Source organism: Malus domestica, chromosome 17 (genome assembly GCF_042453785.1).
Source record: "Malus domestica chromosome 17, GDT2T_hap1".
Classification (NCBI taxonomy): domain Eukaryota; kingdom Viridiplantae; phylum Streptophyta; class Magnoliopsida; order Rosales; family Rosaceae; genus Malus; species Malus domestica.
Window position 1 is genome coordinate 22985602 of NC_091677.1, and position 12848 is coordinate 22998449.

The 12848-nt window shown below is 38.5% G+C and overlaps 1 protein-coding gene across 1 annotated transcript; it reads right to left on the reverse strand.

The window, feature by feature from the left end:
- Positions 1-11180: 11180 nt before the first annotated feature.
- LOC139193418 (uncharacterized) lies at positions 11181-11621 on the reverse strand. The gene has a single exon (XM_070816428.1). It carries the CDS (start codon positions 11619-11621, stop codon positions 11181-11183), a length of 441 nt encoding a protein of 146 aa, XP_070672529.1.
- Between the last annotated feature and the right edge of the window lie 1227 nt (positions 11622-12848).

The window sequence follows — 12848 nt, forward strand, 5'->3', positions numbered from 1 at the left end:
TCTATTGACTGAAGATTTAGGGGACTACATTATGTACCATATATTGGGCCTCATGAAAAATACTTGGGGGACTTAGCCTATCATTTATGTACTGAGGAGCGAACCCTTATTCTATAAAAGGGACTCCCTCACTTTCATTAGAGAGCACCCATTATTCATGTACTGAGGAGCGAGCCCTTATTTTATAAAAGGGACTCCCTCACCTTCATTAGAGAGCATCGCCGCCAGCTGAGCAACCGCATCGCCACGAGCATCACTCCTAACCCATTATTCATGTACTGAGAAGCGAGCCCTTATTTTATAAAAGAGACTCTCTCACCTTCATTAGAAAGCATCATCGCCAGCTGAGCAACCGTCTCGCCGCGAGCATCACTCCTAACTCATCACTTATGTATTGAGAAGCAAGCCCTTATTCTATAAAAGGGACTCTCTCACCTTCAACGCCACAAGCCGAGCCAACCAAGGTAACATAAGCCACAAGCCAATCAGTCTCACAACATGTGCTACTTCTAGTTGAGCATCATTTCAGATTGAGCACCGCCTCATATCGAGTATCCATCCTAGACGACATCTAGTTACTTCGGCCCACACATGGACTGAGTTTCAAGTCTCTAGCCAAAAGACTCTCTTGACTGATGACTTGGGGGACTACTGTTTGTACTATACTTAGGGCCTCCGTATTTAGACCTCGTATAAATACTCGGAGGACTCAAATGTAATTATGTAATAAATGAATGGGCAAATATGTAATAAGTGAGAAGCCCTTATTCTATAAAAGGGACTCTTTACCCTCACAATGAGAAGGCCTGACATCACCCTCACAAAGGTCATCCTCACATACAGAGGCTTTCTTCCTCACAATCCTCTTAGAGAAATACAATATCAGTGTGGACGTAGCCCAAACATTGGGGTGAACCACGATACATCTTGTGTTATTTACTTTCTTGCAGATTCACGGTCGGATTTACATTGTTCCAAGACCCCTCCGGTTTTGTGCATTAACAGAAGGAATTGAATTGAAGAAGAGTTGGAATGAGGAGAAGTCAGAATCAGATTCTTATTAAAGATGTTTACTTAAATGTTCTGGAATCGGAATAGAAATGACACTAATTTCATAAAGCTGTTTACTAATTCAACAGAATCAGAACATAAACCAGTATAATTACTAAAATGCCCTTGTCCCAAATCAAATATTTTATATACTTCTTTTAATAAAATTTGATATAATATATAACAGTAAGAAAAAAATTAAATTGCTTTTTTATTTCATAGATACACTAAAATGCTTTTGTATATTTTATTTTTTTTTAATTTAAGAATTTACTTTAATATTTAAATTTTCTCGCTCAAATTTTGGTTTCTTCTCTTCGACATATGCATGGAGTTGTGCATAATGTGAATGAGCGAGGAGTTATGCATAATGTGAATGAGGGCATAATAGGAAGAAAAATGCATTCCTAATTCCCTCACCCTCCTGGAATTCAAATACCTCATCTATCTAGGGAATCTCACTCCTCCAATTTCAGGAATTGCATTCCTTGTTTCTGGTGAAGTCCACCACACTATTGATTCCCCAGTATTTAGTAAATACCGAAGTAATCTGTAACCGGTATTCAATTCCCTTTTTTTATTCCCATTACCCTTACGTAAATGCACCCTAAGATTGCATGATTCATTAAATTGATAAAGGTTGGGCAGCATGCTAATCCTCCATCATCATTGCCCCATACCTACATCATGCATACATTACAGTGAAACAAAGAACAGTAAATAAGAATTTCCAAGCTCATTATAGTCAACTACAACTTCAGTTACTGGTTTTGTTACAAGAAATCATTCATTCAACATTATTGTTGTAATTGTAGATGGAACTCACAATTGGGAAGAAAATGTGTGCACAATTTGTGAAATTAAAGAATTACTAATTTGTTAATGAAATCGGCACAGCAGAAAGGATCATGGCTTGCTCTATTAATTTCACAAATTTGTCACATATTTGATTAATGACCAATCGACTTGCATTACTAACAAGATTGATGGGTCAATGAAATATATCAACACCATCACTGGGCCCACCTATTCTACTTTATACGTCTCATCTACACTAAGGGGGGTGTATTCAATTGAGAATTTGAGAGACTTTAATGGATTTTTATGGAGTTTAATTGATTCATAGAGATTCCATATAAAATTTTGATTCAATTCCCTCGAAATCTCATGGGGACATGTGAGATTTGTGGATGTTTAAAATACACTACGAAATCTCTCCAATTCCCTCTAATTCCTCAACTTTCTCAAATTCTTTAAAATCGATTTCTAATTGAATACACCTGTAATGTTATAAACTTCTTTAAAATCCTAATTGAATACACCCAGATTTCTGAGGATTTTAATAAACTATCTTAAAATTCTAATTAAATACACTTTGAATTTTAGAGAATCATTTAAAATCCTAATTGAATACCCCTAGATTCATTAAAAGAATTAAAATCCCTCAAAATCTCAATTAAATACACCCCCTAAATCTTGTTAGTAATGCTAAGGCCTCTGTACATAGCAAGTTTCTTCAACAAAATATAATGAGATGCAAACCTAATTTTCACAACTTTCAATAACCACCGTCAAAGCCTAAAAATAGTTTAAATAGAATTTGACAATTGACTTTCCTTTTTTGTAAGTGCACCTAAACCAATCAAATTTTCTGCTAGATCTTTAAAGATGAGATTTAATGTATGCACAACACAAGGAGACCAAAATATATGTTTGTGTACCTTTCGAATTTCTTGTGCCGCAACACAATTCTTTGCATTATCATGACAACTTGAAGGACATTGATTCCCCCCCAATTGTTCAATTGCTTTAAGCAAATTATCAACAATCTATTTACCATTTTTTGTTACTCCAAAAAAAGCATCCACATACAAGAACATTAATGAATGGATTATGCTTCATGTTTGACCATCCATCTGACAGGATGGATCCCTCATGTGCGAGTCATGTCTCTCTAACAAGTTTCAACTCACTTTCAATACTAGTTTTGCATGCATCAAGTAGAGTAGTTCTAGCTCTTTCATATCTAGAAGCCTTGTACCATTTACGTCTATTGTTTATGGCAATGACCATCTCATGGAATTGTAGATTCCTCAATACATTAAACGGTATGCCATTAGCGTAAAACGCTCTAATAACCTTCATATCAATTGTTTCTCTACCCATAGTTTGCATCGCTTCTTGAATCAGTTTTGTTGTTTCACCTTTTTCTCCTCTCGTGGTTTGTTTCTAAAGTTTTAAGGTAATTCAAAAATTTTCTCAACTACACCAAAACGAGCAATATCTGCACTTTTTCTAACTGACGGATCTAAAGTCAAAATATCAAAATTAAAAAGTAAATAACAATAAATAAATAATAATTTTTGAAATACAATATTAGTACCTATATATGTGGAGCCAAAAATAATCCAAAAAAATCATGGAGGTGACACGTGGACTTTTTGGTGAAAAAGACATGATTACCCTCGAGACACACCGGGATTACCGCGTGCATGCAACGGACAATAACGGCTCAATCAATAGAGTCAAGGGTGATCAATATGGTATTTATTCAAATCCTTCTCATCACTCCTCTTCAATCCCTTATTGATTTTATTCAAAAGGTAACTCCCAACACTTCCTATTTAATTTAGGAATAATTGTCATGTTAATTGCAAGATATTATTTCACATAATATCTTGCAATTATTCTCCAAATACCACCATATATGGCCGGCCATTCTCCACCCTAAGGGCCGGCCACCCTCCTATAAATACTCCTCTTATCCCACTAAAATGCAAAGTCATTTTGCTACCGACAAACTCCTACATACATTCTTTTCAAAATTCTAACTTTGGCATCAAAGATTCTTCAGCCAAAGCCCCACCATTCATCATGCGCGAGTGAGGCTTTTGGCCTTAATCAAATGTGTTATTATTATGCAGGTGCATTTTTGTCAAATGAAGAGATGGCGGAAATTTGCATCCATAAATTGGTGTTTTCGTTAAGAGTTTGATTCACTTGCTCGAAGAAGACTCACATTCAAAGTTTCTCATTTATCATTCATACGTAAATTTTTCATACATTCTTATTCCTAGATTTTTTTTTTTTAATTCTTTGAATAGACGTAGAAGAAAAATAAAATGGCGGGAAGTTTAGAAACCATGACAAACGAAACTTTCTATGTTCAAGGATCCAGATCAAATGATGGAGATTGCAATCTAGCCCTACCACGACGATCCATAAAGCTCAACGTGACGACAAAAGGAGTAACTTTGCCACCACGGAGTACCACCACCCCGGAAGCCACGACAACCACCGTGGCAGTGATTAGTGGGACACTTCCATGGCAGCAAGGCCACGAAGCAACAGTAACTGCCACCTTGCATTAACGAGCCCAAGGTCGTGCCATAAGGCAGCCAACCCAGCCCGAGGTAGCTTAAATCCAGCAAGCCCACGACACTGCCATAGCAATTGAGGCCCAAAGCATAGCCCAAGCAGCTACGGCTACGACAAATGGAGTAGCCTAACACTAGCAGACCCAATACTAAGCAAGCTAGACCGCACCTCGCCCACACGCCCCTTACATGGCTTGGTTCACTTCCGCGTCCTAACCTACTCTCGCGGTCCACGTAATGATCCCGACTAGTCTAAGGTCAGTTCAACCATCCCAACTACAAATTTCTGGACTGATGATTAAACTAGGAGTATTTTCACCCTGATTTTTTGCAGATTTGACATATCCAACTCAAATCGCACCTGGAGTCTATTGCACTTCCACTACTCAAGAAGACACATATCGTCTAAACTCTTCCATCCCAAATGGTGAACAATACTTGTCTCGACAAGTCATAGAGTTAACAAATGCCTTCATGTAATAGACGACCTTGGTGAATCATCTCTTGCAGCGTGCCCAAGGTAAGGTGTCCCGAAGTAGGACAAAGGCAAGCGACGAACCTCTCCAGCAGCGTCCTAGTAAGCAACCATTTGACCAACCACAAACCAAGCGTTCTGGTAGTGTACACTCCCGACTATGCCATGAGATAATATATACTCTCGTCTTAGCACGTGGATGAGCATGCACTCTCAATTAGACCCACGGACGAGCATACATTCACGATTAAGGCCATATTCCGATAATCAACATAAGCAACCTTCCATGTGAAGTTTTCATTTGTGGCTAGGCCCACAAGAAGCATCATCCACCTCAAATCGGAGTAGGCAGAACGACAGACGGAGAGAAGCAATCACTCAATCCAGCTCAAGTTCAACCAGAAGCCTGCAAGTAACCTGTTCGCCTGCTAGGAACGAACCATATGCACCGCAACCGCGGCATAGATGAGCCGATCACATGGAAGAGCAGCCTAGACCAACAAGTCACGACTGGGGGCAACCAGAAGCTCTACTACCCTACTAGAGGTAAATTAAAAAAGAAGTTGAGACGTTTCTGACCAAACGATTGTGCGATTTCCAGTGAAATGAAGCTATTGACGAGGTGCTCCGACAGAACTATCCCACATACACTGGCGGATACAAAAATGCTTCAACTCAACTTAATGGCGCACCAGGAGCACACAGGTACCAGAAAAACACACCAACCCAACCACCTAGAACCAGGGGTAGGTCTTGTTTTCATCACTTTAGATGATTCATTACTAGGGTAGTACATCACCAGTAGCCAAGCATTGTGGACCCAATGGTCTAATTCCACATGATGCGCATAACTTGGCCCAAACCGACCTCATCTTCGCACTCATGGTTGTCCCTACCTGCTCATTGGTTCCAAGCTGCCCTCGATCTATCACCATGGCTCCCAGTCGTGTCTATCTTGCACCACGACTCCCAGCTGCGTCAATTTGCACCACGGCTCCCAACCATGGCAATCTTGTCATACTGCTCCTATCTGCACCTATTAAGCCCACAACACTTCAAACTTTAAAGCATCTAACAACAGAGTATAATACGAGGCTTTACTAGCAGCCTCTGAATAACACACGATGAAACATCTAAGAATGGCGTAATACTTGGATAAGGTCTAGAATGAGCTCACTGCGTTTCCCACTTACACCCTTACGCGGGTTCCACAAACAGTTTGAAGACTCAAACGGATCGCCGAACAAAACCTCATAGGTTAAAGATTATTTCAATTGTCTAGTAGTCTAACTTTCCTCAATTGCACTCACACAAAAACTTCCATACTCTCTAATGCGAGAGAGTAAACCAACCCCCCGACACTAATCTGGGTAAGCTCTCTAATGTGAAAGGGTAAACTAATTGCTTCCCAATGTGAGAGAGTAAACCAATCCCCCAACACCTATCTAGGTAAGCTCTCTAGTGTGAGAGGGTAAACTAATTGCTCTAAAATGCAAGAAGATAAACTAATTCCCCAACACACATCTGGGTAAGCTCTCCAGTACGAGAGAGTAAACTAATTTCTCTCCAATGCGATAGGGTAAACCAATCATCCCGGCACCCATCTGAGTAAGCTCTCCAGTGTGAGAAGGTAAACTAATTGCTTCCCAATATGAGAGAGTAAACCAATCCCCCAACACCTATCTAGGTAAGCTCTCTAGTGTGAGAGGGTAAACTAATTGCTCTAAAATGCAAGAAGATAAACTAATTCCTTAACACACATCTGGGTAAGCTCTCCAGTGCGAAAGGGTAAACCAATCCCCCGATACCCATCTGGGTAAGCTCTCCAGTGCGAAAGGATAAACTAATTCCCCGACACCCATCTGTGTATGCTCTCCAGTGCGAGAGGGTAAACTAATTGCTCTCCAATGCGAGAGGGTAAACCAATCCCCCAACACCTATATGGGTAAGCCCTCTAGTTTGAGAGGGTAAACCAATCCCCTAACACCCATTTGGGTAAGCTTTCCAGTGCGAAAGGATAAACCAATTCCCCGATACCCATTTAGGTCTGCTTTCTAGTGTGAGAGGATAAACAATTCCCCAACACCCATCTGGGTAAGCTCTCTAGTGCGATAGGATAAACCAATTCCCCGACACCCATCTAGGTCTACTCTTCAACAGAATAGGGCAAACTGCCCATGAATTTCCACACAACTACTCATTTTGATATGATTAGTTAATGATTTTCATATTCCACGGATCTTTATCATGTTGTGATGCACACCACAAGGCTCAAACAACAAATGGTCAAGGGGCAGCAGCCGATGACGAACTCAACAGGTCGATGCCCCAAGAAGCCAAAACTCATTATCATAGTGACTCCATGGGATCGTCAGCCTTTTTCGAAGCAGTGTGTCCAACCAACGGTTCTATGACTAAAAGTTTTGCAAGACACTTTAAGCAAGCAAAGTTTCAAGGCAAACAAAGATGGAGTGAAGCGAAGAAAGCAGTTTATTCAATTTCTAGCAAATTGATAAACTTATACGAAGGTCGCTAAAATCCGACACAAGCTAAATAGAGCAAACTACTCATTTAGAAGCTCGGATGACCTTGGGCTCTCCAACAGTCATCATGCGAAGAAGAATGTTACGGGAGAATGAACAAATATCCTCTAGCTTTCTCTCTTTCTTGTAGGGATAAATAATTACCTTCCAAAGTTGATTTAATCCCTTACTTAAGGTAGGCTTAAATAGGCTTTGGTGACGATTTATTTCCCTTTCCTAGAAGAATCTAATTCTAAGCCCAAGTGGGAATCTGCATCAAAGTTGGAGATCTCTACACCTATTGCCATTTCCTACAAGCAACACAGCAGGTGTGAGCGCATTTGGGGAGCCAAAAATTATCCAAAAAATCATGGAGGTGACACGTGGACTTTTGGGTGAAAAAAGACAAGATTACCCTCAAGGCGCACCGGGATTCCCACACGCATGCAACAGACAATAACGGCTCAATCAAGGAAGAGTCAAATGTGGTCAATATGGTATTTATTCAAATCTCCCTTATTGATTTTATTCAAAATTAACTTCCAAAACTTCCTATTTAATTTAGGAATAATTGCCATGATAATTGCAAGATATTATTTCACATAATATCTTGCAATTATTCTCCAAATACCACCATTTATGGCCAGCCATTCTCCACCCTAAGGGTCAGCCACCCTCCTATAAATACCCATTTTATCCCACTAAAATGCGAAGCCTTTTTGCTACCCACAAACTCCTAAATACATTCTTTTCATAATTCTAACTTTGGCATCAGAATTCTTCAGCCAAAGCCCCCCCCCCCCCAATTCATCATGGGCGCGTGAGGCTTTTGGCCTTAATCGAAGGTGTTATTATTTTGCAAATGCATTTTCGGCAAAGAAAGAGATGACAGAAATTTGCATCCACAATATGTGCTAGATAGATTGATTTGGTTATGGAGTGTATTACCTCTGCTATTTTTTCTTAATCCTAGCTGAAAGCAAGGATAATATTTTTTTTATGGATGGTGTAAAGAAAGGAAAGATTTATGAGTATGATGTATTGCCAGTTATACTTATTTTTTCTTACAAATTAATGCGTCTCATTGTCTGCCATGTTCCAATTTTGGTATGTAGTACAATATGTTGAATGATCTTTCTTTTGGGTTTACAAAGACGGGATATAATTTCTACATATTAGAATGCTTTGCAGTCTGATTCATTCGTCAGAGTTGGACAAGTTCTACATATTAGTCTGCTTTGCAAGAGGATATTACCCCTAAAAGTTATATGAAACCTATTTCATCTGTAATACTTGTTATAAATTTTTATTGCTTTGGAAATGGATTTTTGAACGATAACCATGACTAACGTGGAAACCCTAAATTCTCTGAACCAGTCAATATTTTGGACATGGAAAACATTGGAGTTGCAACACCAACCTCACGAGAATGCCATGAATAATTTGATGCTTGATCCTCTGGTAACCAGATAGGTTTGTTTCTACTTTATTGTCGCAATGATATGGTCATGTTACTCATGTATGTGTATACCTGATGTAAGAGTTGTTTTACTTTCTTTTATTTGACCACATATACGTACTGTGATATAGTATATCAACTCATATTTAGTCTGTAAAACATTTCATGTAAATATATATACAAATAAAATTTTCTTTTTCATGTTATTGATTCTCACTATATGATTTAGTAACTTTGTGCTTTGCGTGTTTGTCGGCTCCATGGCTAGTCGACCAACAACATTTTTATTCTTGCTAGCAAAAGGAAGAATTGTAAAAGCAGCTTAATCCGTCTTGCTGGTTGATTTTCATGTGAACCAAACGAGCTCGAAAGGTGGGAAAGGTTATGGGGACAGTTTAAGAATTGCATTTAGTAGTTTGTAAATGTATTGGTTACTAATGTGGCCTAAATCTCTTGGTACTTGATAATCCCTTATCCAAACATAACAAAAGTAAAGTATTCTTAATTGAAGTCCAATTACATAATATCCCAGATAAACTTACATCATTTAACATGTGCCAGTTAGTGCTTAAGACCTGGATCCTAGTTTATTGTGATCTCAACCACACTTAAGTCTTTAAGATAACCGTTAAATACCAAATTTGCACGTCATAATCCTCGGCTAAAAATATCAGTCTTTCATGTTTTGTGATTAGTGGTGGTGGGCACTGGCAGTTGGTTGTTAACCAAAAACTGAACATGCACAATTGGTATGAAATGATTATTTTGATAAACAACAAGAACAACAACAAAGTCTTATATCATGAAGTGAGGCTGGCTATAAGAATCCTAGAACGCCACTACGCTCGGTTTTATGCCATGTCTTCCGTTAGATTCAAGTAGTCCAAGTCTTTTCTTAGTGTCTATTTTCAAGATTTCCTAGGTCTTTCTCTACCCCTTTGGTCCTAAGTCTATGTCTTGTAATCACATCTTCTAACCAGAGCATCAGTAGGTCTTCGTTTCACATGTCCAAACCACCTTAACCGAGTTATCTTCAATTTCGGCTACTCGTAATTTACCTCTGATATCCTCGTTCCTAATCTTGTCATTTCTCGTATGCCCACACATCCAACAAAGCATTCTCATCTCTGCTACACTCATTAGGTGTACGTGTTGATGCTTCACTGCCCAACACTTCATGCCATAAAGCATTGTTGGCCTTATTGTCGTCCTATAAAATTTTCCCTTGAGCTTCAGTGGTGTACAATGGTCGCATAACACACCCAGTGCACTCTTCCACTTCATCCATCCAACTGATATTGTATGATTAAAACCTCCATTCAATTCTCGTTCTATTGCAAGATAGATCCAAGATAGCTAAAACGTCCGTTCTTTGGTACTTTTTTATCTCCAATCCTCACCCCTTAAATCATTTGAACCTATATTCCCACTGAACTTGCACTCCATATACTCTGTCTTTGACCTACTTATGCGAAGACCTTTAGATTCCAATACTTCCAACCAAAGGTTAAGCTTCACATTTACTCTTTCTTGAGTTTAATCTATCAACACTATATCGTCTACAAAAAGTATACGTCAAGGAATATCATCTTGGATATGTCTCATTAACTCATTCATTACCAATGAAAAAAAGTAAGGACTTAGAGATGAGCCTTGATATAACCCTACAATTGTGGGAAGACTTTCGGTTTGTCATTCATGAGTTTTTATGGCAGTTTTTCCTCTATCGTACATATCCTTTATAGCTTGGATATATGCTACTCGTAGTCCTTTCTTCTCTAAAATCCTCCAAAGAATATCTCTTGGGACCCTAGTATACGCTTTTTCCAAATCTATAAAGACCATGTGCAAATCCTTTTTCATATCTCTATATCTTTCCATCGATCTTCATAAGAGATAGATTGCCTCCATGGTTGAGCGCCTTGGTATGAACCCGAATTGATCATCTAAGACCCATGTCTCTTGCCTTAGTCTATGCTCAATTACTATCTCCCAGAGCTTCATTGTATGACTAGCTTAGTACCCCTATAGTTCATGCAATTTTGTACGTCGCCCTTAGTCTTGTAGACAGGCGCCAAAGTGCTTTTTCGCCACTCATTTGGCATTTTCTTCATTTTCAAAATCTTATTGAAAAGGTTTATGAGCCATGCTATACCCGTCTCTCCCAAGACATTTCACACTTAGATCGGTATATCATCTGGGCCCAATGTCTTTCTATTCTTCGTCTTTTTCAAAACTACAACCACACTTAACTTGTTGATTCGGCAGTAGAATGAGTAGTTTCTCACTCTTCTAAGTTACTCAACTCCCAAAGAAGTACTCATTTCATATTCTTCATTGAACATATTATGAAAATACCCTCTCCATTTATCTTTAACTGCGTTCTCTGTAGCTAGAACATTTCCATTCTCATCCTTAATGCACCTTACTTTGTTGAAGTCTCTTGTCTTCCTTTCCCTAGCTCTAACTAGTTTATAGATATCCAACTCTCCTTCTTTGGTATCCAATCGCTTATCCATATCGTCAAATGATGCTAGCTTTGTTTCTTTCACAGCTTTCTTTGCCTCCTTCTTCGCTATTTTATACTTTTCACAGTTTTTGTCGGTTCTATCCATGTATAAGGCTTTACAACATTCCTTCTTAGCCTTAACTTTTGCATGTACCTCCTCATTCCACCACCAAGATTTCTTTTGATGTAGAGCGAACCCCTTGGACTCTCTTAATACCCCTTTTGCCATTTTTCGGATACAACTAGCCATGGAATCCCACATTTAGCTAGCGTATGTATCCCAAACGCATTGGGTGGGTACTTTCTCTTTGATATCTCTTTTTAGATTCCACCGTTTAGTCCTTGGACACTTCAAGGTCTAGTTCTTTCTTCTATTTCTTTTTATATGTACATCATCACCAACAAGGGATGTTGGTTTGCCAAGCTCTCTCCCAGTATAATTTTGCAATCATTACAAGTTATACGATCACCCTTCCTCATTAAAAGGAAATCTATTTGTGTTTTTGGTGACTTGCTCTTGTAGGTGATCACATGCTCTTCTCTCTTCTTAAAGAAAGTGTTGGCTAAAAAGAGATCGTATGTCATTGCAAAATCCTAGATGACTTCCCCATCGTTATTTCTCTCACAAAAACCATGGCCACCATGAAAACCTCCATAGTTGCCTGTCTCCTTACCCCACATGTCCATTTAAATCTCCTCCTATGAATAACTTCTCCTTGCCCACATGTCCATTTAAATGATTATTTCGAAAAAGGCTTATTAATCGAAATGCCCCCTGAAACTGCCATTTAGTCTCAGGTTACCTCCTGAAATTGGTTTTACCTCACTTTACCTCTTGAATAACATTTTTAACTCTTTTTTAGTCTCACTTCACCTCATTCCGTTAAAGAACCCTTAAATTCAATGGTATGGTAGACATTTACTTTTTATAAATCTATTTACCTCTAGCCTACACACTAAACCAATTTCAGTTCCATTTTTTGACAACTCTAATTCAAATCCATGAGTTTGGGGCCAGTGTAAAATAAATTATTCAATCAATAGAAAAATCTTATATCAACCAAAATAAGGGTTGCATTTTCTTAAAGTCATTTTCACTTGAAAGACATCCATGTATTGGCTCGAAACTTTGCACTTGAAAATTACTCCTTAAAATAGAAAGAAAACATGATCAACCTATTTCATTATATCTTTCTCATCGAAATTGGTCTAACCAAAAGTTTCACCCATAAAGAAATGATCTCAAATCAATTGCACAAAATATAATCTCACAAAAACCATTAAACTATCTAGCCTAAAATACTTCCCAAACCAAAAAAATAATCGATTGAACTCAGGAGGCAAATATAAAGAGATGTGTACTTAATAAGCTTTTACTTAACTAAACCCTAAAATCTAAAATATCAACAATACTCTTGATTTTAAGGATTCTTTAATGGAATGGGGTGAAATGAGA

Excerpts from the sequence above, each read along its gene's own strand:
- LOC139193418 (XM_070816428.1), bottom strand. The coding sequence starts at position 11,621 with ATGGCAAAAGGGGTATTAAGAGAGTCCAAGGGGTTCGCTCTACATCAA.